Source organism: Macrobrachium nipponense, chromosome 1, assembly GCF_015104395.2.
Source record: "Macrobrachium nipponense isolate FS-2020 chromosome 1, ASM1510439v2, whole genome shotgun sequence".
Lineage (NCBI taxonomy): Eukaryota > Metazoa > Arthropoda > Malacostraca > Decapoda > Palaemonidae > Macrobrachium > Macrobrachium nipponense.
Window position 1 is genome coordinate 192,550,494 of NC_087200.1, and position 24,633 is coordinate 192,575,126.

Genomic DNA, 24,633 nt, shown 5'->3' on the forward strand with positions numbered 1-24,633 from the left:
CATAGCTTGGGTATTGTAGGTATACGATCAAGATTTGGCATCGTACAGTTTGAACGAATTTTGCGGGAAAAATGTTCCTTGTTCCATATATCACTATTGGCTACTCTTCAGATTACCCTGTAAGTGTTAGTGAGCTGAGAACCATCAGTCTTGCTCAAGGTAGTACGTAAGGGGGAATGACATCACAAATTCCCATCCAAGGATGAGTCACAAATATTTTACACTAAATATGTTAGGAATTTTATGATATTGTTTGAGCTGTAATTTCAATTTGACAAAATAAATTAAAATATTAGAAAGAACACTTATAACTGTGTAAATTTATCATATTATTAACGACTGTCATAAGGAAAAGAGGCCTGCAAGGGGTGTGAAATATTCACTTACAATTTTTTTTAGATTTTCTTTGTATATATCCATTAGTTTGCCTTTCAAATTGGCCATCCTTAAATTTAGCCTGGTCATGGGCATACGCATTAGCGTATATTAGCCCGGACTGTGGGGGTTAAGGGATATCTGATCAAGCAGAGGAAGGACAATCTGGTCTCTTGGAACATTGATATAATCTTGAAGTGGCTAATGGGTCCTACTTTTGAACCTCTTTGTTTCATCTCTCATGGGAACCTCACTTGTAAGACACTCTTCCTCTTGGTTTTAGCTACAGCTAAATATTTAGTGTAATTGAAGCCATCGATAAAAGAGTAGGTTTCCCCTTAGGGGATGCAGTTTGCTCCTTTACCCTAGGTTTTTCAGCCAAGAATTAGGACCCGTCCAAACCCTGGCCTCACTCTTTTACCACCAGTAAGAATTTTATGGACATCCTTGGCTCCAAGGAAGAGAAGAGCGTTCTTTATCTGATAAGAGCTCTGAGGCACTATCTGAATAGGACAGAAAATATCAGCGTTCTCCCTGAGGGACTTGATTTCAGAAGCACATTCTCTGATCCAGGAAGAAATGTTGCCTATTTTTAAAGTTAAAGCTTATGAAGTCAGAGCAGTAGCCACCTTTTTGGCTTTCAAGCACTATGTCCCTATCTTCCATTCTTCAGTTGACCTACTGGAAGTGTGAAGTGCTCATTTTCTCTTACTATCATTTCACCTTTTTGTAGGGTTTTTGAGTTTTTTTGGGGAGCCGTGGGGTACAGTGTGCCTGAAGTGGATGGGTTGTGGTGTGTTTCAGAGTAGGTGACAGCGTTGTCTGATTGTTTTTAAATTTTGTACTGTGCCCAGGCCAAGGGCAGTTTTGTATGCTTTGCTAGCCATCAGGCCTATCTTCTGCAAAGCTCCCACTTAAGTAGAGGTGACCCATGGCTCAACTGCCACACCACTACAGGTTAAGATGAGTAGAAGCAGTAGTATTCACCTGCAGTAGCTCTCTTACCAAGTAAGGAAACAGCAAGCTTTGTATTAATGCTGGCAATTTTTTTATTTCAAAAGTCATTACCATGTCTTAATGTTTTGGAATAGAATAGGTCTGTGTATCCCACCTCCATTCAATGTGGGATTCAGCTATGTAAGAAGAAAAGAGTAATTAAAGCTTGAGAGAATAGAGATGAGAATGCTGAGGAGGATTATGGGAATGTCGCTCCTTGAGAGATTGGAAAACGATGAAATAAGAAGAGCAGGCTTAGTAAAGATTTCAGAGGTGATAAGAGAGTCATGATTGAGATGGTATGGGCATCTGTTGAGGATGGATGACAAGGAGGGAAGAAGATTGAGAGGGAGACAAAGAATTAGATGGCAAGATAAAGTGAAGGAGTTGGAATCATAGTAAGTAACAGCTGGAAGGAAAAAGTGGTAGAAGTACTTAAAGAGAGTAAATGATAGGCTTTTAAAGATCCAGTAATAATAGGGGACAAAGTAGTAAATATAATCTAAGCATACACTCCTCAGATGGGTTGCCAAGAGCAAGAGAAAGAATTATTTAGACAAGAGTTTGAGGCTGCCATTAGAACAGTGAAAGAGGAGGAGAAACTAATAATAGGAGCTGATATGAATGGCAGGGTGGGAAAGAGAAGAGATGGGTATGAGGAGGTACATGGAGGCCATGGGTTTGGAATTAGAAATGAAGATGGGGATTATTTATTGGAGATGGCTCAGAGTTTTGAATTGGCCTGTATGAAAAAAATGGTTTCAAAAGTTAGATAATTACTTGGTAACTTATGAAAGTGGAGGAGTGCAGAGCCAAATACATTACATCCGGGTTAAAGGAAAGGAGCCAACAAAAGGCAATGTGACAAACTACAAAGTGATCTTGGGAGAAGCGTGTGTTAAACAGCATAGGTTGGTGGTGATGGATTTTAAAATGAGAGGTAGGAAACCCAAGAAGAGAAAGAGAAGATCTAGAATTAAGATTTGGGACCTTAAAGGAGGAAAGGGGGAGCAATTTAGGAGGACTGTGAGAGAGAGATGTTAGTAAAAGGGTAGCGTAAAATTTGGACAGGGTAATAGTGGAAAATATCTGTATGTCTGGTCAGACAGGAGAGAAATATGTGTGGGGGAAGCAGAGGAAATTGTGGGAAGAACCAGCGGATAAGGAGTGTCGAGAGGAGAAAAGTGGTGGTGGAATGGAGAGATACAAGAATCAATTAAAGAAAATCAAAAGCATTTAAGGACTGGAAAGTAAGGCATGCTCAGGGTGTAGAAGAAAGGCACAGAAAAGAGGAAAGAGAGCAAGGAGGAGGGTAGGTATGGTTATTGGAAGGGCAGCAGAGCAGTTGAATGAAAGAATAGGAATAAGAAAATGAGAAAAGGATATCTAAAAACTTCAAACTTAAGGAAAAGGCAGAGACAGGATGTGGGCAGATTGGGTGTCATCAAGGATAGTGATGGAAATATTGTATAGGGAGGAAGACATTAAGAAGAGATGGCGAGAGTATTTTGAACAACTGTTTAAAATACGAAAATGAGAAAGAGATGGGGGAAGCACAGAGGGTGGAGGGACCAGTGAGGGAGATACAGGATACAGAAGTGAAGAGAGCATTAAGGAAAATGAAGAATGGTAAATCACCAGGTCCATCAGAGTTCCAAATTGAAATGCTCAAATTACTAGGTACAGAGGTGGAGAAAGGGACGCTGGATTTATTAAAAAAAACTAAATGTGAAAAGGAAGAAATGCCAAGGGAGGGAGGAGAGTCTAATGGTGTATACATACAAGCAGAAGGGAGATGTCTGGATTGTGGTAACTACAGGGGAATTAAACTAACAGAGCATGGATTGAAAGTTTTGAGAGAGTACTGATGAGAGATTAAGAGATATTGTAAAGATCAGGAAACAGCAGTATGGATTCATGAGATGAAGAGGGACGGTGGACGCCATCTTCTTAGTAAGACAGCTACAGGAAAAGAGGCTAGAGGGAAACCAGGAGCTCTATTGTACATTCATAGACCTACAGAAAGCATGGTCATGCAGGTGTTGAGTGATGCGATCAGGAGTGAAGAGCTGTGGGAATTGTTGTATACAGATGATCTTGTGATTACTGCTGAAAATGAGGAGGACCTACAGAGAACGTTGAAGAGGGGTGGCTTAAAGGCTGAACAGTAGGGAAGATAAAAACAAAATTAGTAATACAAGAAATAAGAGGCTCCATTATAAAACAGACAAAAGTTTAAATTCTTAGGATCTTCTTTAAGTCAAGAGGAGGATGTGAGGCTGAAGTTGACAGTAGGATAAAAAGCTGCATGGGGGAAGGGAAGAGAGGTAGCTGGAGTGGTTTGTGATAAGGAAATGCCAATCAAGCTAAAAGTCAAGATATATAACACAACACAGTGATAAGACCAGTGTTAATGTACGGAGCAGAAACATGGGCTGTAAGAAGATAAGTAAAGCTTGAGAGAACAGAGATGAGAATACTGAGGTGGATTATGGGAATATCACTGCTTAAGAGATTGGAAAATGAAGTGAAGAAGAAGGGCAAGCTTAGTAAAGATTACAGAGGTGATAAGAGAGTCACAATTGATATGGTATGGGCATGTGTTGAGGATGGATGACGAGGAGGGAGTGAAGGGGGTTGGAAGGAACCTGTTAGGGAAGATGTGGAGAGAAGAGGTTTGGTGGAGGATGATGCCTTTGATAAAAGGCAGTGGAGAAGGCTCATCAGGCAATGCCCCTTAATGTAAGAATAACAGTGGAAAAGATTTGTGGGGGATGGGTACCACAGTTAAAAACATATATAAATAAAAATTAAAAATACTTTTATCTGAGTATTTTAATAGTTTTTTATCACACACAAAGTGCATTTAGTCCCAAAAATGATATGAAAATATTACAGTAATTTGTGAATATTTTTCAATGAAAAATACTGTGAATAGGCAAATTTTTTGCAAATAATGGGTATATATGGTCTGTAGAAAAATCTGCTGCGGATAGGCAAGTCAGCGAATCGTGAGTCTGTGAATGGCAGGGTTTTAATGTACTTGTTAAGTTACTTATACGAAAATGGCATTTTCATAATAAAATAAAGTTTCAAATATACATACCAAGTAATTACAGAATCAGAGCCTATGTACCTCCCTTCCTTATGGACATAAGGGCACAAACAAAATTGAGCTTACCAGCCAAGCTGTTTCCTGAGTGCTCCGATAGTGGGGAGGGCCTGTCACCTATACAAAAACAATAGAATCACTACTGTAATTTTTTTTTTAAAGCTGCCTTGCAAATAGAAACATCTAAGTGTAGGAAAGAAAAATCAATGGGATGCATGAATTCCTTCCATAAGGTATCAGTATCTAAGTAACAATTTCTTTCATATAGATATTACCACTCTAGGATATGAAAGGGTGATGGTGATAATGATTGTGATGATAATGAAGTCTTAATATTCTTTTTCCCCCATAAGACTTCTTCTATCGATAGGTCATGATCATGATTATTACGTAATCGAGTGATCATGTGAGCAACACCTGACTACGCAAAGTTAAGAGAGAGAAATTAATATTCTTAATCTATTGCTCGTTATTTTCCTATTGATAGCCCTACCTTTAATTTTTTTGGTAGCATTGTCTTCCCTTATATTTAAGCTAGAAACTGTATGAAACACAAGATGATAAATGATGAATGCACTGGAATCTTATGTAAGGAATGAAAGAATATATTTTATAATAAGAATTTCATGCTTATTTCACTATAAATATTTTAGCATTAAGTTTACTGAAGTACACAATTCTTACCATTATAATCTTTAAATCATTGGCTTGAGGATGTTTACTGATGAAATTGGAAAATACACCTTTTCTGCAGGTAAAACTGAGGTGTAATGAAAGTTATAATTTTTGAAAGAGAGGTCGGAACATACATCCTGCCTATGTGAACTCTCTTGAGAGACTGAGAGTTTCCAACCTGTGATTGACTTATCAACAGCCAATCAGGAGTGTCATAAGGGACAGGCCTAGACATCAGATGCACAGCTGATGTGAATCTATTAAAGCTATGAGGATGTAAGTTTTTGTGTCTGATATGGAGTCTGAATCCACTCCTCTCATCTTTACATAGTTTAGTTCCAAAGACTGTGTCCTTTGGACAGGTAAGTATCTATCCGAAGATATCATGGAGGACAGCCTGTGGAGTGATTAGTGTGCATGGTCTTTCCCACTGTCTCTGCCCCATGCTGCAGACAGCTTATGGTCATGATTTGATCTTGTTTTATCTTGTGTAGGTGAGTTATATAAGAGTATATATCCTGTTTGAGAGCTACAGTTAGTGGATGTGACTCCCTCTGTTTTTTCTAGAATAGAGAGGAGGACGGAGATTGGTAACAATTGTGCTTAGTGATTTTTAGCATAGTACTTTAAATGGTATTAACAAGTTCCACTAATTCTGATGTTTAGTTCTCTGGTTACTGCAAACTGTCTGCCAGTTGGACAATGCGTACCTTGAACTAATTAGTGAGTTTCTTTGTCAGACAATAGGTTTATATGCCTTATAGGAATAAAATGCAAATCTTCTTGCATATAATGCATTTTTCCTACTTACACAAACATATTTTTGTAATGAATGCCCCACCTCTAACCAGCCCTTCCCTGCTTCCTCCCAATATTTGAAGGAAAAGAGATCAGTTGGGGATTATCATGCATACCTGTAACTAACAAGTTTCCAGTCTTAATAACTGAACTAGCGTTCTCTTTGAGGATACTCTGTAAGATGAAGACTTTGGAAATTGCCATTCACTTTACAACATAAAATTGCCGTTTTTCTCAGGTTTCCATATAACCTTGTACAGTACCAGTTTTAAGTCTACAGAATATTTTTACATGTAATCATTGTAGATGTTCATCCCCATTCAATTTGTCTCTTTTAATCTTTTGTCAGGTTGAGAAGCTAAGGGAAAAGATCGCTGCTCAGAGAGAAAAACGTCGTATAAAGGAGAAACTGAAGAAGGTCAAGACCCTTGCTGAATCTGATAGTGAAGAAGAGTCAGCATCTGCTTGGGTGAATAAGTCCCGTAAACTTAGTAAAGAAAAAGCTCTGGCTGAACAAAAGGTAAAGTTTTCAGTAACGAAATTTACAGTTGGTGAACAGGAATTTACTTCTGAATTAGTAGTACAGCATAGCACTTGTAGTTCCAGCTAAGAAAGGCATAGAGTGAAAATATTTGATTCTTTAATTTTTGTAACAGGGTAATCTAATAATAACCTTTAGTAATCCTAATAAGAATTTACCAGTAATCTAATAAGAATTTATCACTGTTTTATCACAAACCTATCAATTGTGGCCTGGATGACCCCAAAAGTACATTCTTATGCCTTGTAGACATAAGAAGAATGAAAAGAGCTAAGAGTAGCCATTCACTCATACATACCTCCAGTCCATCAGTAGGTAATAACTAGACTTCTCATTTTTCATGTGCCGGTTGTGTTGCCAGTGCAGCAAGCTATGACAATATGTATCCCCAGCTTTTGCATCTGCAGTTTGATAAATCTATATCAGTTTTTATTTTGATTTAGCAATTTCAATATGTAAATCATTACTATTAGCTTTTTTGTCAATATTCTCTTTCCAAATGTTAGTTAATGACCAATTTCAATACGTATATCATTATTAGCTTTTTGTTTACATTTTCTTTCAAAATGTTAGTTAATGACCAATTTCAATACGTATATCATTATTAGCTTTTTTGTTTACATTTTCTTTCAAAATGTTAGTTAATGACCACCATATCATAAAAAAGTAATAACCTCATTTACTAAAGATATGGTGTACCTTGCTTCCTTTTATAATATCTTGACTTTTAATTTTGCATTGTGTATGTGAATTTTGCTCTTTTCTTGTTATATGGTATATAATTCAGTAACTATTGAATGACTTGGAGAGTATAGTTAGTGCTAAGAGGCGAGTTCTTCAGGTCACCCTCTTATTTGTTGTATGCAAAGTACTGATGTTAGCACTTATTTACTTATTTTGGGTTCTTATAATTGGATTTTATGTTTATCCATTACTGTGGGAAAATAGTATGATAGTGTTAGCTGGGTTCCTCGGGGGCACTGGAAGTTGTAATACCCAGGCATACTTGGATGAGGGAAACTATGAGATGTGGGGCTGGAGATTTGCAGTAGATAAAAGCACAGAAAAGACTTGAGTTGCAGAATGAGAGATCCTTTACAATGCAAGCCATTGGGATGATGATGATAATGGGGGCCATGTTCAGTCATCATTGGGCATCTCTTCTGATGAGTAAGTATACTGAACTTAGGTCATAATAGGGGATCACCTTGTACAACTTCTCCTCTGTTGGAAATGCATGTTCCCTTGGCAGCTCAAGGACATTTCCTCTGTCTATAGTGCAATTCCTTTGACAGTGCACAAGTTGATGCTAGGATATTTTAGAGTGCATCTACATTGAATATATTATCATAGGATCTCCCGTTGGGTTATCCCATTATCTCCTCTGTCTACATGGAGAAGACCCATGTTAAGACCTCTTTGCTACATGGTTCAACAGGAAGCTAGAGGTCTACTGTTCATGGTCCCAGATCTTTTCGCTGGGGTGGAGGACTCCTTTCTGCATACTGGGAACAACCTGGTAGGTGACACGTCTTTCGTTCTGCCTGTTTTGTCTTGTCCTAAACAGAGTAATGGGTTCCAAAGTCTTAGGATGACCATAGTAGCTGCTTATGGCCACAAACTGAGTGGCCGAGAGAGATTCCACCTTAGCGCAACCCTCTCTGCCAGTCTTGTGTGGAGGGATACCACTAATCAGTAGGATCTTTATCTCTTCATGTCTGGAGTCTGTCCAGTATCTCTTTTTGAGCAAGAGATCTTTTGTGCGAAGCAGTGACTCCAATGTAAGGCTACTTCAGAGGATCTCCATCAGCTGTATGCAAGAAGAGCCATCATTGAAGGGATTTGTTTCTGTTCAGTAGATAAAGATCTTCTGGATCTTTTTCAGAACAGAGGAAATTCTTTCTGTTTATACTGGCAAGGTGATACAGATCTGACTTGTGATCAGTTCATCTGAAAGATGTGGGACATCATTTTGCCCTGGGAATTCTCTTATGTGGTTCAAGGGCTTTGAGCAGTCTTGTTCTCCTAGGAAACTCAGACCTCCTACATGGGACCTTACTCTGGCACAGAGTAGTTTCCTTCTGACCAAGGCTTCCTTGGAAGAGTTGTAGGGCTCCATGGTCAGGCATATTATGTAAATTCACAAGTTGTTGGGGTCAGTAGTTTTATTTATGGTTAAGACCCAGATTTCCAAGGTTCAAGGTGACACATTTGCCTCCTTTTCTGTTCCTATTGGTATGGAGTTTGTTATCAGCAACCTCCAAGATGCTTTGACCCGTCAAAGCACTGTGATGTTTTCCGAAGGACCCTTCACCTAGAGCATAAGTGTCATAGACTTTATGTTAACCCTTGAAACGCCAAAGCAGTATTTTAAAAATCGTCTCCCGTATGGCGGCAGCGTTCGCGAGTGAGCGCCGGAGCAGAAAAAATGTTTTTATAAAAAAATCACGGCACGCTTAGTTTTCAAGGTTAAGAGTTCATTTTTGGCTCCTTTTTTTGTCATTGCCTGAATTTTAGTATGCAACCATCAGAAATGAAAAAAAATATCAATATCATATATAAATATTGGGATATATGACAGCGCAAAAAAAAAATACATATATTGTATACAAATCACGCTGTGAGCAAAACAAAAAAGTTAAAGCTAACGAGTTCATTTTTTTTCGTTGTATTGTACACTAAATTGTGATCCTTTTGGTATATAACACATTGTAAAACGATCAAGGCAACACACAGAAAATATTATCACAAAATGATGCATGAATTCGTAACGCACGGACATAAAAAAAGGTTTTTCAAAAATTCACCATAAATCGAAATATTGTGCTAGAGACTTCCCGTTTGTTGCAAAATGAAGGTATTGATTGGATATTACTAGACTGTAAGTGTTGTAGCTTACAATTGCAGTTTTCGACCATTTTGTCGGTTAAATTTGACCGAAGGACGAATTTTTTCTATTTATCGTTATTTATATGAAATATTTCAAACTGATAAAAGCTACAACCATGGGTTGTTTTTTTGTTGTATTCTACATGAAATTTCCCACATTTTCATATATAAAACTTTATGTAACGGCTAATTTAAAATGGTGCAAACATTACGACAATCGGACGAAAAAAACAAATTTATGTTTTTTTCGGAAGAGTTACAGCGCGGACGTAAGGAAAAAGTTTATTTCATAAATTCACCATAAATCGAAATATTGTGTTAGAGACTTCCAATTTGTTGCAAAATAAAGGTAAATATTTGAATATTACTAGAATATAATAGTTTTTAGCTTACAATTGCGTTTTTTTTTACCATTTCGGTCGAGTCAAAGTTGACCGAACTGTTGAAATTTTAGCACTTATCGTTATTTATATAAAAATATTTCAAAACTGATAAAAGCTACAACCATGGGTTACTTATTGTTGTATTCTACATAAAATTGCGCACATTTTCATATATAAAACTTTATGTAACGGCTAATTTAAAATGGTGCAAATATTACGACAATCGGACGAAAAAAATTTTGATTTTTTTCAGAAGAGTTACCCACGGAGATAAGGAAAATGTATTTTTTTTCATAAATTCACCATAATCGAAATATTGTGCTAGAGACTTCCCATTTGTTGCAAAATAAAGGTAAATGATTGATATTACTAGAATGTAAGAGTTTTAGCTTACAATTGCGTTTTTTTACCATTTCGGTCGAGTCAAAGTTGACTGAAGGTTTAAATTTTGGCACTTATCGTTATTTATATGAAAATATTTCAAAATTGATAAAAGCTACAACCATGGGTTGTTTTTTGTTGTATTTTACATGAAATTGCGCACATTTCCATATATAAAAGTTTATGTAACGTCTAATTTAAAATGGTGCAAACATTACGACAATCGGACGAAAAAATTTATGATTTTTTCGGAAGAGTTACCGCGCGGATGTAAGGAAAAAGTTTTTTTCATAGATTCACCATAAAATCGAAAATTTGTGCTAAAGACTTCCAATTTGTTGGCAAAAATTAAGGTAAATGATTGAATATTACTAGAATATGTATAAGAGTTTTAGCTTACAATTGCGTTTTTCAACCATTTCGGTAGAGGTCAAAGTTGACCGAAGGTTGAAATTTTGGCACTTATTGTTATTATATGAAAATATTTCAAAACTGATAAAGGCTACAACCATGAATTGCTTTTAGTTGATTCCTACATGAAATTGCGCACTCATATATAATACTTCGTGTAACGGCTAATATGAAATGGTGCAAAAATTATGTCAAAGTGACGAAATAATTTCTGAGATGTGGTCGCTGATGCTTTTTAGTGCCAGGAGAAAGAAATTCATGCTTGTGCGCCTCGATAACGATTGTAAACAAAACAACGCCTTGATCCGTGAGCTCCCAGCATCCCCTCAAGGCACGTGATTCAAAAGTTTTCTCCTAGTAGGCCTATAACTATTTTTCCGCGAATTTAAAAAAAAAAAATTTCATATTGACGTACATACGTCCAATCGGTGTTAAAGGGTTAACATAAGCCAGGCCAAGAAAGTGTCCTAGAATACCCTTTTTGGACTACATGAGGTGATAGGCAAGCCTGCTCATTGTCAAGTTCTGTCACCAATTCAGTGCATGCAGAAGCACATGACACTAAAGGAATGGCATTCAAGAACAACTTATCACTTCTCAGGATTCTGAATGCTGCTTCCTGACTACATCAAAACCACTTTCACGTTCTTCTACCTTAAGTTATGTTGCCCACAGATCCTTGGACACTTTTATTCCTTGGATCCAGTGGAGCCTGTTCAACAAGTGTAACTCATCCAGTGCACCTGGTGGGACAGTTTGTATCTTGCATAAGATGATTGTGTGGGGGTAGGGAATGAGTGAGATGACTGGTCTGTTTTCTTTCCCTTTTCTCCTTTCTTCATACCTATGGGCAATTTGAAGAATAGACACATCATATGCTGGAACTGCCTTGATGCAGGTGAGCGTTGCAGCCATACTGTTACAGCACTTTTATGTTCCATACAACATACAAATCTACTTCTTAGTACCTTCAATTCCTTTCTCCAGCAAGGGAAGTGAGGAGTGGTGACAAATCCGTTTCTTAAGGCTAACACGGTTTGTTGCTTGAACAGATATAGTAGTTCTTTTTGTCTTCTGTATATGCAATGAATCTGGACATGTGTCATTGTATTTAAATCCAGTGGAGTGAGTGTTACATATCCACTTATCTAATATCTCAAAGGCTTAGGTCCTCTTCTTTAGAATTCTCATTTCTAAGGAAAATGATCAGGTGTGGCGAACCTCCAGTTGGTTCAGGATTCTCATCTCTCCCTCCAAGTGTGAGTCTATCCTGTTAAGACTGAGGGTTTGTTCCATGTATGAGCAAATGACAAATTTTTATTAATTTGTATTTTTCATAGCTAACAAATCAGGTCTTAACACTTGACTGTCCACCTCCAGCTACCCCTCTTATGTTTCATCCTGAGTTGGAAGAAAGACTAATGTGTCACTGGATTCAAGCGTGGTCTCCGAGTCTCTTCACCTCTTCAACTATGTATCAGATGTCAGATGTCACAGACTTCTTGCATTTGCAATTTTTGTATTGTTTTTAACTGGTTTCCAGCTTGCACCAGAAGATTTATCTTACTGTTAAGATCTCAGGTATGTTACCTATGTAAAATACAAATTAATTAAAAAAATTTCATTATTACCATATAGTATCAGTTGTAACGCCCTACTTCCTAGAATTGGTATCTGTAATGTTTTCTTGTCTTTGCAAAATATGTGTAACTGTTTCTAGTTATATTAGCAGTGCATGAATATTGGATTAATAATAAATTTGTTAAAAAATATTTACATAACACAGGTATGGTTTTTCGAGACAGTACAAGAGGTATAAAAATTGTGAGAGTCACAGTTTTTTCTTTTAAATATTATCATTTAACACCAGTCATAATCATTCTTTACTGATACATTTATTTCAGTTTCCTTAAACTTCCAAGAATAGGTTAAAATAGACAAGCTAATAGTTGACGCTTTTTAATGGTGTAACCATTTGACCAACTATTTTTATTATTGTTGGTGTTTTTCCATGAGGATTAGAGATCAGTGTAACCTTTGATAGCTTTTGCTTGTGTCCTTGCTTGAAAATTGTCTCCATGGAAAGTTAATGGTAGTGGAAAGTATGGATATTTTCAAGTCCTCTCTCATGCTTCGATGTACAATTTTACTTGTTTATTTTTTACCTTAGATAAATTCTTTCCTTGCATATGCCTTGAAATTAATATTTTCCTGTTTAATATATTCCAGAGTAAGATGTTGGAAGAATTAGATGCTCAGTTTGGTATAGGAGCACTGGTAGAGCAAGACATGACTGAAGAAAAGATTAAAAAATACAGCCGAAAGGAACTTTCTGGGTTGCGTGTGGAACATGATGTTTCCAGGTACGTGAGAATGGTTTAGATGTACTTAACCCAACCCTTAAGTCAGGCAAACTTTGAGATCGGCCATTTTACGAAAAAAATACATCAATGGAAAGAGAAAAATATGCAAATATACATCGTGAAAGAAAAAAAATTTAAAAAATTTTCCCTACCTTCCACGAGAGTGAAAATGACTACAACCCCTTCTGGAGCCTCTTTTACAATACACTTGTAAATTTTATCAACTTATATATGTTTTTTCTAATAAATTATTTTATTTTATTTTGTAAAATTATAATTACTGCTCAGTAACAAAAGAGATAAGAAATAAAATCAGTAACAAATTCTTAGCATGTTTGTTGAAAAATATACAAGTAAATTTACAAGGAACGAAGATTCAATAACTTTTGTTATTTTTACATGTTTTATCTAATATTTCTTTGCACTTTTCTTTGAAAAATTACATTTGCAACCAACATACTATTGTAAAAGACAAGAAAAAAAACCAAACAGCAAACCTTGGTATATTCACGAGCAAGTTTTACAAAAGATGTCATGTGAGACAGAAACAATACATTCTCTCTTGAAGTTAGAAACAGAACTAAAGTCCTGAGATGCCATGATTCTGGTTTTAGCAAGTGTAAAAGTTGCCATTAGTGAATTTATGGGCTATAGAAGTATTGGCACCTCTTTCCCGCCCAATTCTTTCCAAATCAATACTGCTTAGTATTGTTTATATACAGGATCAATCTGTTCATTAAGGGTATATTTGTATTAAGTTAATTTGACATCTTGAATAACGAACAACTGAACCAGTGAAAGATTTGATTGATTTATAATTTATTACTGTTGAGTAATTAAAGGTGTTTTTATTGGCTTGACTTGGGACTACTGTACATGGTACTATATATTCTTTTGCAGTTGCTTTTTTGCAATGCATATCTCCTCTGAGTAACTATGAAATATTGTAAAAGTGTTTGCAGTGTTTTCAGATTCAGTATTGTTTTTGCTTAGAGTTATATGTTCTAATAATGTGTGTTCAGAATTTACAAAAAATGCAATTTGAAGTGAAGGAATAACGTAGAATGTGAAGAGAGAGAAATGAGCATTGTCCGTTCAAAGCGGAAAGTGCTGTCATCACTAGAGATAAGAGGAACAAGAGATCTCCGTTTTGTTTGGGGATCCTGTCAATCATACAACGTACATGACTTGTTTCGAACTTGTCCATCTTTGCCAAGAAACTGTGTTAAGATTCCATCATTTTCCATAAGGTTCTAGAACATTCTATATAAGAATACGTCGTCTATAGGAAGTAACGTCACTTAGTCTTTGCTTTCAATTTAAATAATTATTCTTTTTGTTTTAAGATACTTTTATTGTCTTAAACTGTGTGATAATAAATGTTATTTATAGCTGTAATCCCAATTTCTCTCTATTTATAGTTTTAAAAGAGAATTATAAAGATTTAGCAAAGGAACTTTGGTACCAAAATGTTTCGAGGCAGTCGGGCATTAATGTCTTGCCCAGTTAACTACCATACAAGAGAGATTTTGTCACTCAGATTTGAAACCGGGTCGTAAGGAGATAACATCCTCTCTCCTTCTCTCCCTGCATGAGAGAATTGTGGTTTCACATTAACGTAAAGATTTTATACTTAATGGTCGATCACTCATAAATTTTAGATGTGGTATTTCTTAGATTAATTTAATATTGCTTAGTGCTTATTTGTGGAATCTGAACAGACCTAAAAATGTGTAACAGGCGCCTTGTGTGTAAGTGTTTATTGGTGATTTTGAAAAAGGCCTTCTAAAATTGGCATATCAAGGTAAGAGTTTTTTTTTATTAAGTTCAGTGCACTAAACTTAAACATAAAAAGTACTTGAAATACTGAAAGTACTTTGGTTATTCCAAGGGAAATTTTTACCATTTTTTTGCATTTTGGTGTGTGCAATTTTTTTTATGTGCATTTATCCATTTTTCTTATTAAAGCATGTTTTTTTATATATATTCTGTGTGATTAATGCTCTCTTAGTGTTTTTGCAATTTTGGTATTTTCCACATTTTTATGTTTACATTTACAATTTTATTAAATTGAGTGTTTTCAGTAATTGATCATTACAAATTTAATTGAGTTTAGCACTTGTGAATTAATTTTCAGTTCCTTAGAATTATTTTCAATTTTTATTGTTGTTTAATACTTGAATTTTGTTTTACTTGAATAATTTAATTTCTAGTTTTTGGTGATAAATTAATTTTGATTTAATTTTACTTAATAATTAATTCAAGATTTGATTAAACTTTGTCCATGAGATTGTGAATTTCACTTACAAATTTTAAGTTTAATAATAAATTTTTGTATTCAAAATAAATTTTGAGTGTTTTCTTATTTTTCACCAATATATTTAATTTTGTTTAGGTAGAAATATAGAATGGGAATTGAGCTGTTTTCCATGAATTTAATTGAAGTGAGTTAGAACCGGGGAAATACTCAAACTTTCAGCTTTGTTGATGGAATGATGCCCTTTAATTAATTTAATTACATATAAGATTACCTCACACCTGTTTTAATGGACTTAGTCTGGTTTATAAGCTTTTAAGGGATCACTGTTGCCTTTAGAGTATTCGGTTGTATTTTATCTGTGATGAAGGTTCAGGTGTCTGGCTGTTGTGAGGTAACTATTTTATGATTGGTAAGTGTAGTAACCAGATACTTGGCACTTCATCACAATATCTATAGCAGTCAAAATTAATTACATATTCATTCAACATAATATTGCAACCCTTGGTAATGTTCTTGATTCTTGGTTGTTTGATAGTTATTTTTCTTTGCTTTGCTTGCTGTTCCCCTCCCACCAAGCAGTCCAATTTCAGTGAGTTCCATTTGTAGACTTGAGAGTTTACCTTAGATCTCTTCTTGAAGAATGGATAAAAGCTGGATCTTTCAGGTCTTAATTATCATTCTTGGCCTTATTATATCTAGACTACACAAAAAGTGAGGTAAATGATTTATAGTCCAAGGCACTTCTGATGTTTTTTAGACTGAGAGTTCACTGTCAGGGGACATTCAAAAGACAGTGAATATGGGCAGAACTGAGTGATGGGTTTGTATGGAAAACTAATTTTGTTTTCTTAAAAATAAAGTTCTGTTTGTTTTCAGATTTGATGAAGGAAGAACAACTATTCTTACTCTAAAGGACAGCAATATTCTTGACAATGAAGAAGATACTTTGGTTAATGTCAACATAATTGATGATGAACGCGTTGAAAAGGTATGTGTTGGAAACTTTGTATTCATGCTATGACTGATGTAAGAAAAATTTTCATGCTTTCTGAATCATTGGTATTTTAAATTTAAATTATAAAAAATATGTAGATTTTTATTGGCACAGAATTCTGATAACTAGCTACAGTTGAAGGATTACCATTCTTTGTGTGATGTAAATTACAAGAATTTTTAAAAAGTTAGTAACTATTATAATTAGTCTGCATTTTACCAAATTGGAGACCAGATGCTTTAGTTCCCTGTTGCAGTGAGAACATAAAAATGACAGTCAGCCAGTGGTCTTTGAGTTAGTGTGTGTTCAGTTCCACTAGAGTTTAGACCTTGTGCTTGGTAGCATTCTCATTAGCTCTGAGTATTTCATATTGTTCCGTGTGTTTGATCTCTTCAATTACCATCACTTGGGTTTGCAAATTTTTGAGTATTGTTTCATGCCATTATTAGTAGTCAGGCTATATGGCTATTGAGTGGTCCCCCCGTATTTAAGGTAAATTTGATGTAGGATGTTACATAATGTATACATTTGGTGTTTCTATTTCTTCCTTCTTTTATCTCTCTCTCTCTCTCAGCAAAAGAATTGATAGACAGACAAATAGATACTTGTTCAGCCCTCTCTTTCTCGCATCTCTGGAAAAGATATATGTATTTATGGGAGGGGAAGAAGTGTTGCCTATAGAAGTTCATTTCAAGCTTTGATATTGTAAGGAGTTTTATTTTCTCTCTCTCTCTCTCTCTCTCTCTCTCTCTCTCTCTCGCTCTCTCTCTCTCTCTCTCTCTCTCTGTTATTGGCTGTTTATATATTTTTTAATGGTAAAAATGTTTTCAGATGACTTCGAAATGATATTACGTAATAATACCAATTCAATGGTATATTTGATGTAGGATGATACTTTAAGTATACATTTGGTACTTGAACTTTCAAGATAGGCAGCTGTAAGCATTTTTAGAGGGGTGGGGAGTTCTAACTATACGTGTGGGTGTCTGGCACCCGTCTGTGACCACGGGACTTGGTTCACTGTACATATATATATATATATATATATATATATATTATATATATATTATATATATATATATATATATATATATATAGTATATATATATATATATATATGAGAGAGAGAGAGAGAGAAGAGAGAGAGAGAGAGAGAGAGAGAGAGAGAGAGAGAGAGAGAATCCAAGAATTATATTATTTGGTACATTACTATCTCTAAGATAGGGTGAGGAAATATGTGTAGTCATAATAAAAAAAATACTGAACTGGCACCCTTGCAAACAATCTAAGGACAAAAATTTTATCATGTTACTCAAATATGACAAATTTTCTAAGACAATTTGTAATTTTAATATGTGAACAGTTTTTGTGTATTTCATCCTTTAATTTGAAATAGGTAGGGTTTCCTTTACCCTTGTCCTGCTATGGGTATTCATTTCTGCTGTCTCTGTGAAAAATTTGTACAAAAAGGCAAAATATCTATATTATAAAAGCAGGAAATATTGAAAAGACTTTATTATGAAGCAACCAATATTGTCATAATAGCAGGAGAAATGGCCCATGTGTATTTAATTGACAAATTTTAGAAGGAATACATATAGATAAAATACTGGCTGTAATGTACATTTGGGTCATGGCCTTAGATATATTAATCATTAACAGACATACCTTCAGGGCAAATCTGTAGCTGATGCTTTTGGTGATGATAATGATTTACTATTGATGAGTGCATGAACATTCTTTAGGGTTAGAATTTTTATGTTAATTTAGGATATATTCAATTTTATATTTCTTGAAGGTTGTATCTTTCTTCCTTTAAACATTCTCATCATCATTGTAATTTTAAACTTTCACATTCAGGAGCACCCATCTTCTATCTTAATTGATATAGTAATCATTATGGTGCTAAATAGTCCTCTGAAACCTGTTGCCTGGGCTCTGGCTCTTAAGTACCATACATCCATCCATCCATCCTATAAGTGTTTCTATCCTCTTCTATCCTCTTCCTCTCTTCAGTTGTGCTCTGTACATTTTTCTGTCACTTTTTATCTCTATATATGCATACCCTCCTATACTATATCACAATATTCTGTTGTATTTATCAAAACGCTATTGTGTATCTGTATTTTTCTTTTGTTTCTTTCAGTTTTCAACCATGAAAATCATTTAATTTTTACTGAAACTTTTGTCTTACTCCTTCCTGGCTCCATTTCTCAGTTTATATGTTTATACTGTTAGTTAACTGTCTGTCATTTCATTTTCATTCTCTTCTCCACCGTCAACTCTGTGTTGCAACTTCACTTCTCAGGCAGAAATCCAATTATGCTCCTGTGTTGTTACTCTGTACAGTGCTATTTGCACATACTCATTATAAATTATAAGACTAGGAGAGAAGTAATATGGTCCTACAAACATCTTCATAGCACTGTTTGATCTAGTACATGTATTTTCCCCCAATTGGGTATCTTGTGAATGGGGGGGACACTTCTGTTACTGCAATCTTTTTTTTGTCTTTTATCATTGTTTTCCTCCATTTATATTATGTATTATAGAGAACCCCGGCATCACTTTCTTTCCTATAATGACGTATTTCCATTACCTTGTCATTTACTTGCCAATTCTGATATTTTCTTTTTTTTAGCCCAATTCCATCCTCTTTTTCTTCCAAATAGCCAATTTCATATTTCTTTGTATTGCTGCTAATTGTTTTTGTGTCATCAGTTGAATCTATCAGAGTTAGGCTTGTAAATCGAGTTTATATGTCAGATAGTATCATTGTAAAAAATATGGCCCTTTGTTGTGTATTTCCTTTAATTTCTAAAAAAATTATTTTGAAAAAACCTATTGAGTTTTCCTAATAATTTTTAATATCTGTTTATCTGCAGAATCTTAAAAGGCGACGAATGAAACTTGATGAAGTTGAGTATGAAGCACCAGAAATGGATGAATATGGGAATTTTGTACAGAATAATTTGCTTACAAAATATGATGAAGAAATTTTGGGAGAGAAAAAGCAGAGCTTCCGACTTGGTTTAGGTGGTGAAGCATTTGCATCAAATGAGGACAGTGGATTTGCAGCAGTTCCAGATAGTGTAAGGAAGATGTCAAAATTAAGAAAACTGCAGTCCTTGGAGGCTCCTCAAAGCCAGCTGGCATCGGAATATCTCACTCCAACAGAAATGGTTAGTTTCAGGAAGGTTAAGAAACCTAAGAAAAAGAAGAAGAAAAAACTCCAGGTGGATGATTTGGAACCCCTTGAAGATGAATCTCTTGTTCACTTGGGTTCTCATGGAGCTAGAGAAGCTCGTATAGACAGTTTAATGGTTGAAAATGATGCTGTGCAACAATCAAGTAGTGAGGCACCTCAGGGTGCTCCTCGCATACACTCACTAAAGGAGATGTTGGAAGAAGAGGAAGAGGAAGATTTTCAAGTTAAAATGGAAGTTGATGGTCCCACTGAGGATGCAGAAAGTGAACAGGATGATATAGAATTACAAGAGGCATTATCAAGATCACGCAGGGCAAAAATTGCACATTCATTACAGCCAAGTAGTGAAAAAATACTAGATATGCTCAAAGGTAAAAGAGTTGAAGTAGAAGATGAGGAAGAACCAATGGATGAAAGTTCTGGAGCCCTTTTGATGACGCTAAACACAACTGATGAGTTTTGTCGCACTCTAGGAGACATACCAACTTATGGCCTTTCTGGAAATCGTGCTGAAGAGGATCAGACTATGCTGCAGCTGCAGCAACCTAAGGTATACTTAATGTCTGTCTTACTTGAAATTCTAAGTAAATTTTGCAATTATATGTGACTTAATAAGCATGAAAAGAATTGGATGTTGTGTTATATGGGGACCAATAATTGAATTGTAACATTGTCTTTTCAAGTTTTCCCTTGCAGTGTGGATCAGTGTTGTGACCTTTTGAGGTATGTAAAGAATATCATTTTATCACATTGACTTTTTCTTAAAAGGAAAAGGAACAGGCAGAGCGAAGAGGAGCCTGGGAAGAAGTTGGCATTGATGATACACGTGTGGAAATCAGTGACAACATGACAACCCCAATATTGGAGGAAGAACCTGATGCTAGCAAAGGTGTTGCAAATGCCCTTAAGTTAGCCCTGAAAAAGGGTTATCTTGAAAAGAATAATATTACTAAATCTGCCAATGCAGCATTGCAACACCTAAGAGCTATTCATTACAGGTAATTGAAAGTGTTTATTTGTTTAGCTTTTAATTACATGTAACTGTGGGAACTAAAGATTTTATATTAGCAAACAGATACAGTAGTATTAAAATAGACACTACTGTCACTGATATTTCAAGTAATTTCATTTTCATGTTTTAATGGCTTTATTGCTCATTTCTTGTAATGGATGTATTGAGGCAATTAAAATAACTGAATTTTACCTTTTATTTTTCTTTGTTTTAATGAGGCCTCTTTTTATTAGTCAAATAAAGGCATTTTTCATATCATCTGATACTCAACACATGTAAGCTTGCTTAACCTTATCTACAGAAGTTTATTGAAAGTTACTGTTTTGGGAAGCCTTAGGCCTATATACAGTAAGTTTGTTGAAAGACTTACTAGTGTGTACCCCAGTTTCAAAAACCTTGACACTTGAATAATCAGGAATTTTAACCAATATTTTCAGTATTGAAGATAAGGCAGTGGATGATGAACGTGGTAGAGGCAGAGGAGAACGTTACATGGGACCTGTCACTGAATTTAAAGACAAAGATGGATATAAACCGGATGTGAAACTGGAATATGTCGATGACGAAGGACGCAAATTAAATGCAAAAGAGGCTTTCAGGTAATGTTAATCTGATACACTATTTAAGTCTTTTTATGAATTGCAGTCTATTACTTCACAGGTAACCTTTAGTAGGAAGTGAAGGTGAAGCGAGTAAGCACTTGATCACCAGTCAGCAATTAGCTGTAATTAGGGAGCATATGAGCCCTCCTCTTTCTAGTTGGTGACTCCATCTGTTACGGTCGTTTTCTCGTTTCTCTAGTCATTCAAGTTGAGAATGTCTCTTGTGGTCTACTGAGAGATTCCTTTTGTCATTTGCCATATTTTTAATCATTTAGCCCAACTTACTGTTCAGTTTTTCCGCATTTTAAACATAATGAATATGTAATAACTTTGGTTAGGTACTTTACTATATTTTGTTCTTTCTTGTCAGTGGCAGAAAATATAAGTGAATTTTGGATACAATACAGAATTCAAGTGGAGAATCATAAAAAAAAAAAATAGTATATTGTATTTTCTGTGACATTTACAAGGTATACTTCTTTCACTCAAGATTTAGAGGGCATGATTTGGATCACAGCACAATGGTTGATTTTCTCGGTTTGCCTTAGATCACACCCTTATGGTGATCTTCTCTCATGTTCCCTTATATATTTGTGACTGCAAAGTTAATTTATTTCTGTTATGACCCTTTGCTTTTATGTTTGTATATTGGTACTACCACCTAGTTAAATTCTTTTTGCAAAACTCGTGAACTTAGATAATCCAACATTGGAGTGTAAAAGACTGATTGCTTGATTTCATAGTATGGTAACAACTTAATATTCATTTATAAATTCAGCAGACAGAATTGAGCAACATGAATATTATAATGCACATCAGTGAGATTCATCTTGTGTATATATGATACTTCTCAAAACAGTTTTGTCTCTTATTGTAGAAATTAGTCTAAAATGGTATTTTCTGAGTGTCAACTCCTCCTCAAGGATTTTAAATCTTAGTTGCATGGATGAAATAAACAATACCATAACATACTAGTTATAATATTTCTTGTACTATTACAGGTATTTGTCTCACAAGTTTCATGGTAAAGGCTCTGGTAAAAATAAGACAGAGAAGAGGATGAAGAAATATAATGAAGAGTTGTTGATGAAACACATGAGCTCATCTGACACTCCTCTGCAGACACTGGAACGCCAGAGAGAAAAACAAAAGCAGTTGGGAGCAGCATATCTTATACTGTCAGGAAGCAAGACTCAAGAATCTATGGATGTGAAGAAGTAGCATAAACTTTAGCAGTTTTACAGAATTTATTGTAAATTTATGACAATTCTGACAGATTTTGTAGTATACAAGTTTCCTTTGAATGCTTTAAGTATACTACTGATATATCTTGTTTTCTTTTAGCCCTGAAGGAATTAGTGTAGTAAATATAATTTAAAAAGGTCTTTATTGCCTGTTTATTAACCCTTAGGAGCCTGGGTAAAAAATCAATATGCAGCATCCCAGGCTGAGTATACATTGAGGTCGGTCAATTCAAGAAAAACACATTGATGGAAAGGAAGATATGCAAATGCATGTTGAAAATTCTAATAAATATTTTGTTATATTTTGTAAAATTATAATTACAGCTTAAATATCAAAACAGATAAGAACTAAAATCAGTAACAATTCTGAGCCTATTTTGTTTTTCTGGAATAAAGATGCAGTAACTGTTTTGGATTACAAATGTCTTTTCTAATATTTCTTTGCAGTTTTATTTGCAAAATTACAATTTTAAATGACATACTATCATAAAAGATAAGAACTAAAACCAACAGCAATTCCTGGCTATATTTATGAGCAAATATATAAAACATCATGTACAAGTCAAGTACATAACTAACTCTGTCATGAGGCACCCACTTTATCTGAACCAGTCTAAAAGTTGCCATTAGTGAATTTATGGGCCGTAGAAATAATGGCACCTCTATCCTGCCTGATTCCCCCAAAACCGATGGCACATAATATTGTTACCTTGAGTAAATCTGTCAACTACCCAAAACCTGTTATCAATACTCATGTGAGAAGATATCCATCCACTCAGGGTTAAGAATCCTTTTAATGCCTTACTCCATAACATGTGGACCTTCAGGTATACTAAATACAGTGCACAACTTCAAGTATATAAGCCGTACCATTGAACATCTAAAACACGAATTAGAACCTACGACACAACATTCAACAGGAGAGGCTGATGTCTCACCAGCTCCACTCGTTGACAGTCAAGGTGCACCAGTGGGCAATCAACAACTTGGTGGAGCTCACCTGTGGGGAGGACCCATGTTGGACACCTCGTGCCACCTGCTTCAACAGGAAGGTGGAGGTCTACTTCTTAGTGATCCCAGATCCTTTCACTTTGGTGTAGGATACCCTCAGGAAAATCTAGAGGTGTACTTCTTCCCTCCGTTCTGCCTGATCCGTCAGGTCCTCAACAGAGTAATGAGTTCCAGGAATTTCAGGATGACCTTGGTGGTGTCTCTGTGGCCCCAGGCAGAGTGGTTCCCAGACCTGTCTTCTGTCAGCAGTCCCGAGAGAAATTCCCCTTTGCCACAACCTTCTTTGCCAGCCTCATGTGGAGAGGTACCACCAGTTGGTAGGGTCCCTATCACCTCATGGCTGGAGACTGTCTAGCCTCTCCTACGAGCGAGAGGCTTTTCTTATAAGACACCAGGTCAGGTGTCCGGCTACCTCAGGAGGTCTATGTCAGTGGCACATCAAGGCAAGTGGGCCGTCTACTGTGATTGGTGTCACCGATGGGGTTTCTCTCCACTCAGAACTTCTGTTCAACAAATAGCAAATTTTCTAATCTTTTTCAGGATTGAGAAAAGTCATTCTGTCTCTGCTGTCAAAGGCTACAGGGCTGCCTTTGGTTTGGTTCTATCCCTGAAAGGTTTGGATATCATTGCATCCTGGGAAATCTCTTATGTTGTTCAGGAGTTTCGAACAATTCTATTCACCAAGAGAACTCAAACCTCCTATGTGGGACATTACTCTGGTACTGAGTAGTCTCACTCGAGCTCCATTCGAACCCCTATGTGATCACCAGACAGGGAACTGACTCTTAAAGACAGTTTTTCTGTTTGCTTTGGCTTCCTCGAGAAGAGTTGGAGAGCTTCATGGCCTGAGTTATGATGTAAACACATGGGTTGGGGGTCTGTAGCCTTTGAATTTGTCCTGGTTTAATTTGTAGCCAAGCCTCAAAATCCCTTAGTACATGATGACAGATTGCTTTGTCCCATCAGAGCTCTGCATTGCTATCTAAAAAGGACTCACCACCAATGGCTTAAGTGTCGTAGACTTTTTGTTAACACTAGCCAAACCAAGAAAGAAGTGTCCAAGAATACCATTTCATTCTGTCTTTGTGCGTGAGGTGATTAAACAAGCATATGTACTCCTCACCTTCAAGTTCTGTCACGGATACTGTACATGCAAGTGCACATGACATCAGAGGAATGAGTTCCACTTTGGCTTTTAAGAACAACTTTGTCTGTTCATAGGATTTTGAATGCTAGTTCCTGGCTTTGACAGACAACTTTCACTTCCTATTACCTGAAGGACATTGCTCTCAGGTCCTTGGACATCTTTTCCTTGAGTCTAGTGGTGGCTGCCCAACAAGTTGTGCAGATCATGAAGTGCCCCTGGCAGGACAGTTTG

At 35.8% G+C, this 24,633-nt stretch overlaps 1 protein-coding gene across 1 annotated transcript in view; it reads left to right on the forward strand.

The window, feature by feature from the left end:
* LOC135219956 (U4/U6.U5 tri-snRNP-associated protein 1-like) overlaps positions 1–22,385 on the forward strand; it is a 63,829-nt gene extending 41,444 nt beyond the window's left edge. The window contains exons 5-11 of the mRNA XM_064257201.1: positions 6,306–6,476; positions 12,791–12,924; positions 16,061–16,172; positions 19,064–19,936; positions 20,155–20,384; positions 20,836–20,997; positions 22,002–22,385. Of these exons, the coding sequence (XP_064113271.1) occupies positions 6,306–6,476; positions 12,791–12,924; positions 16,061–16,172; positions 19,064–19,936; positions 20,155–20,384; positions 20,836–20,997; positions 22,002–22,221 (1,902 nt within the window). The 3' untranslated portion in view covers positions 22,222–22,385. The remainder of the gene's footprint in view (positions 1–6,305; positions 6,477–12,790; positions 12,925–16,060; positions 16,173–19,063; positions 19,937–20,154; positions 20,385–20,835; positions 20,998–22,001) is intronic.
* Positions 22,386–24,633: the final 2,248 nt, after the last annotated feature.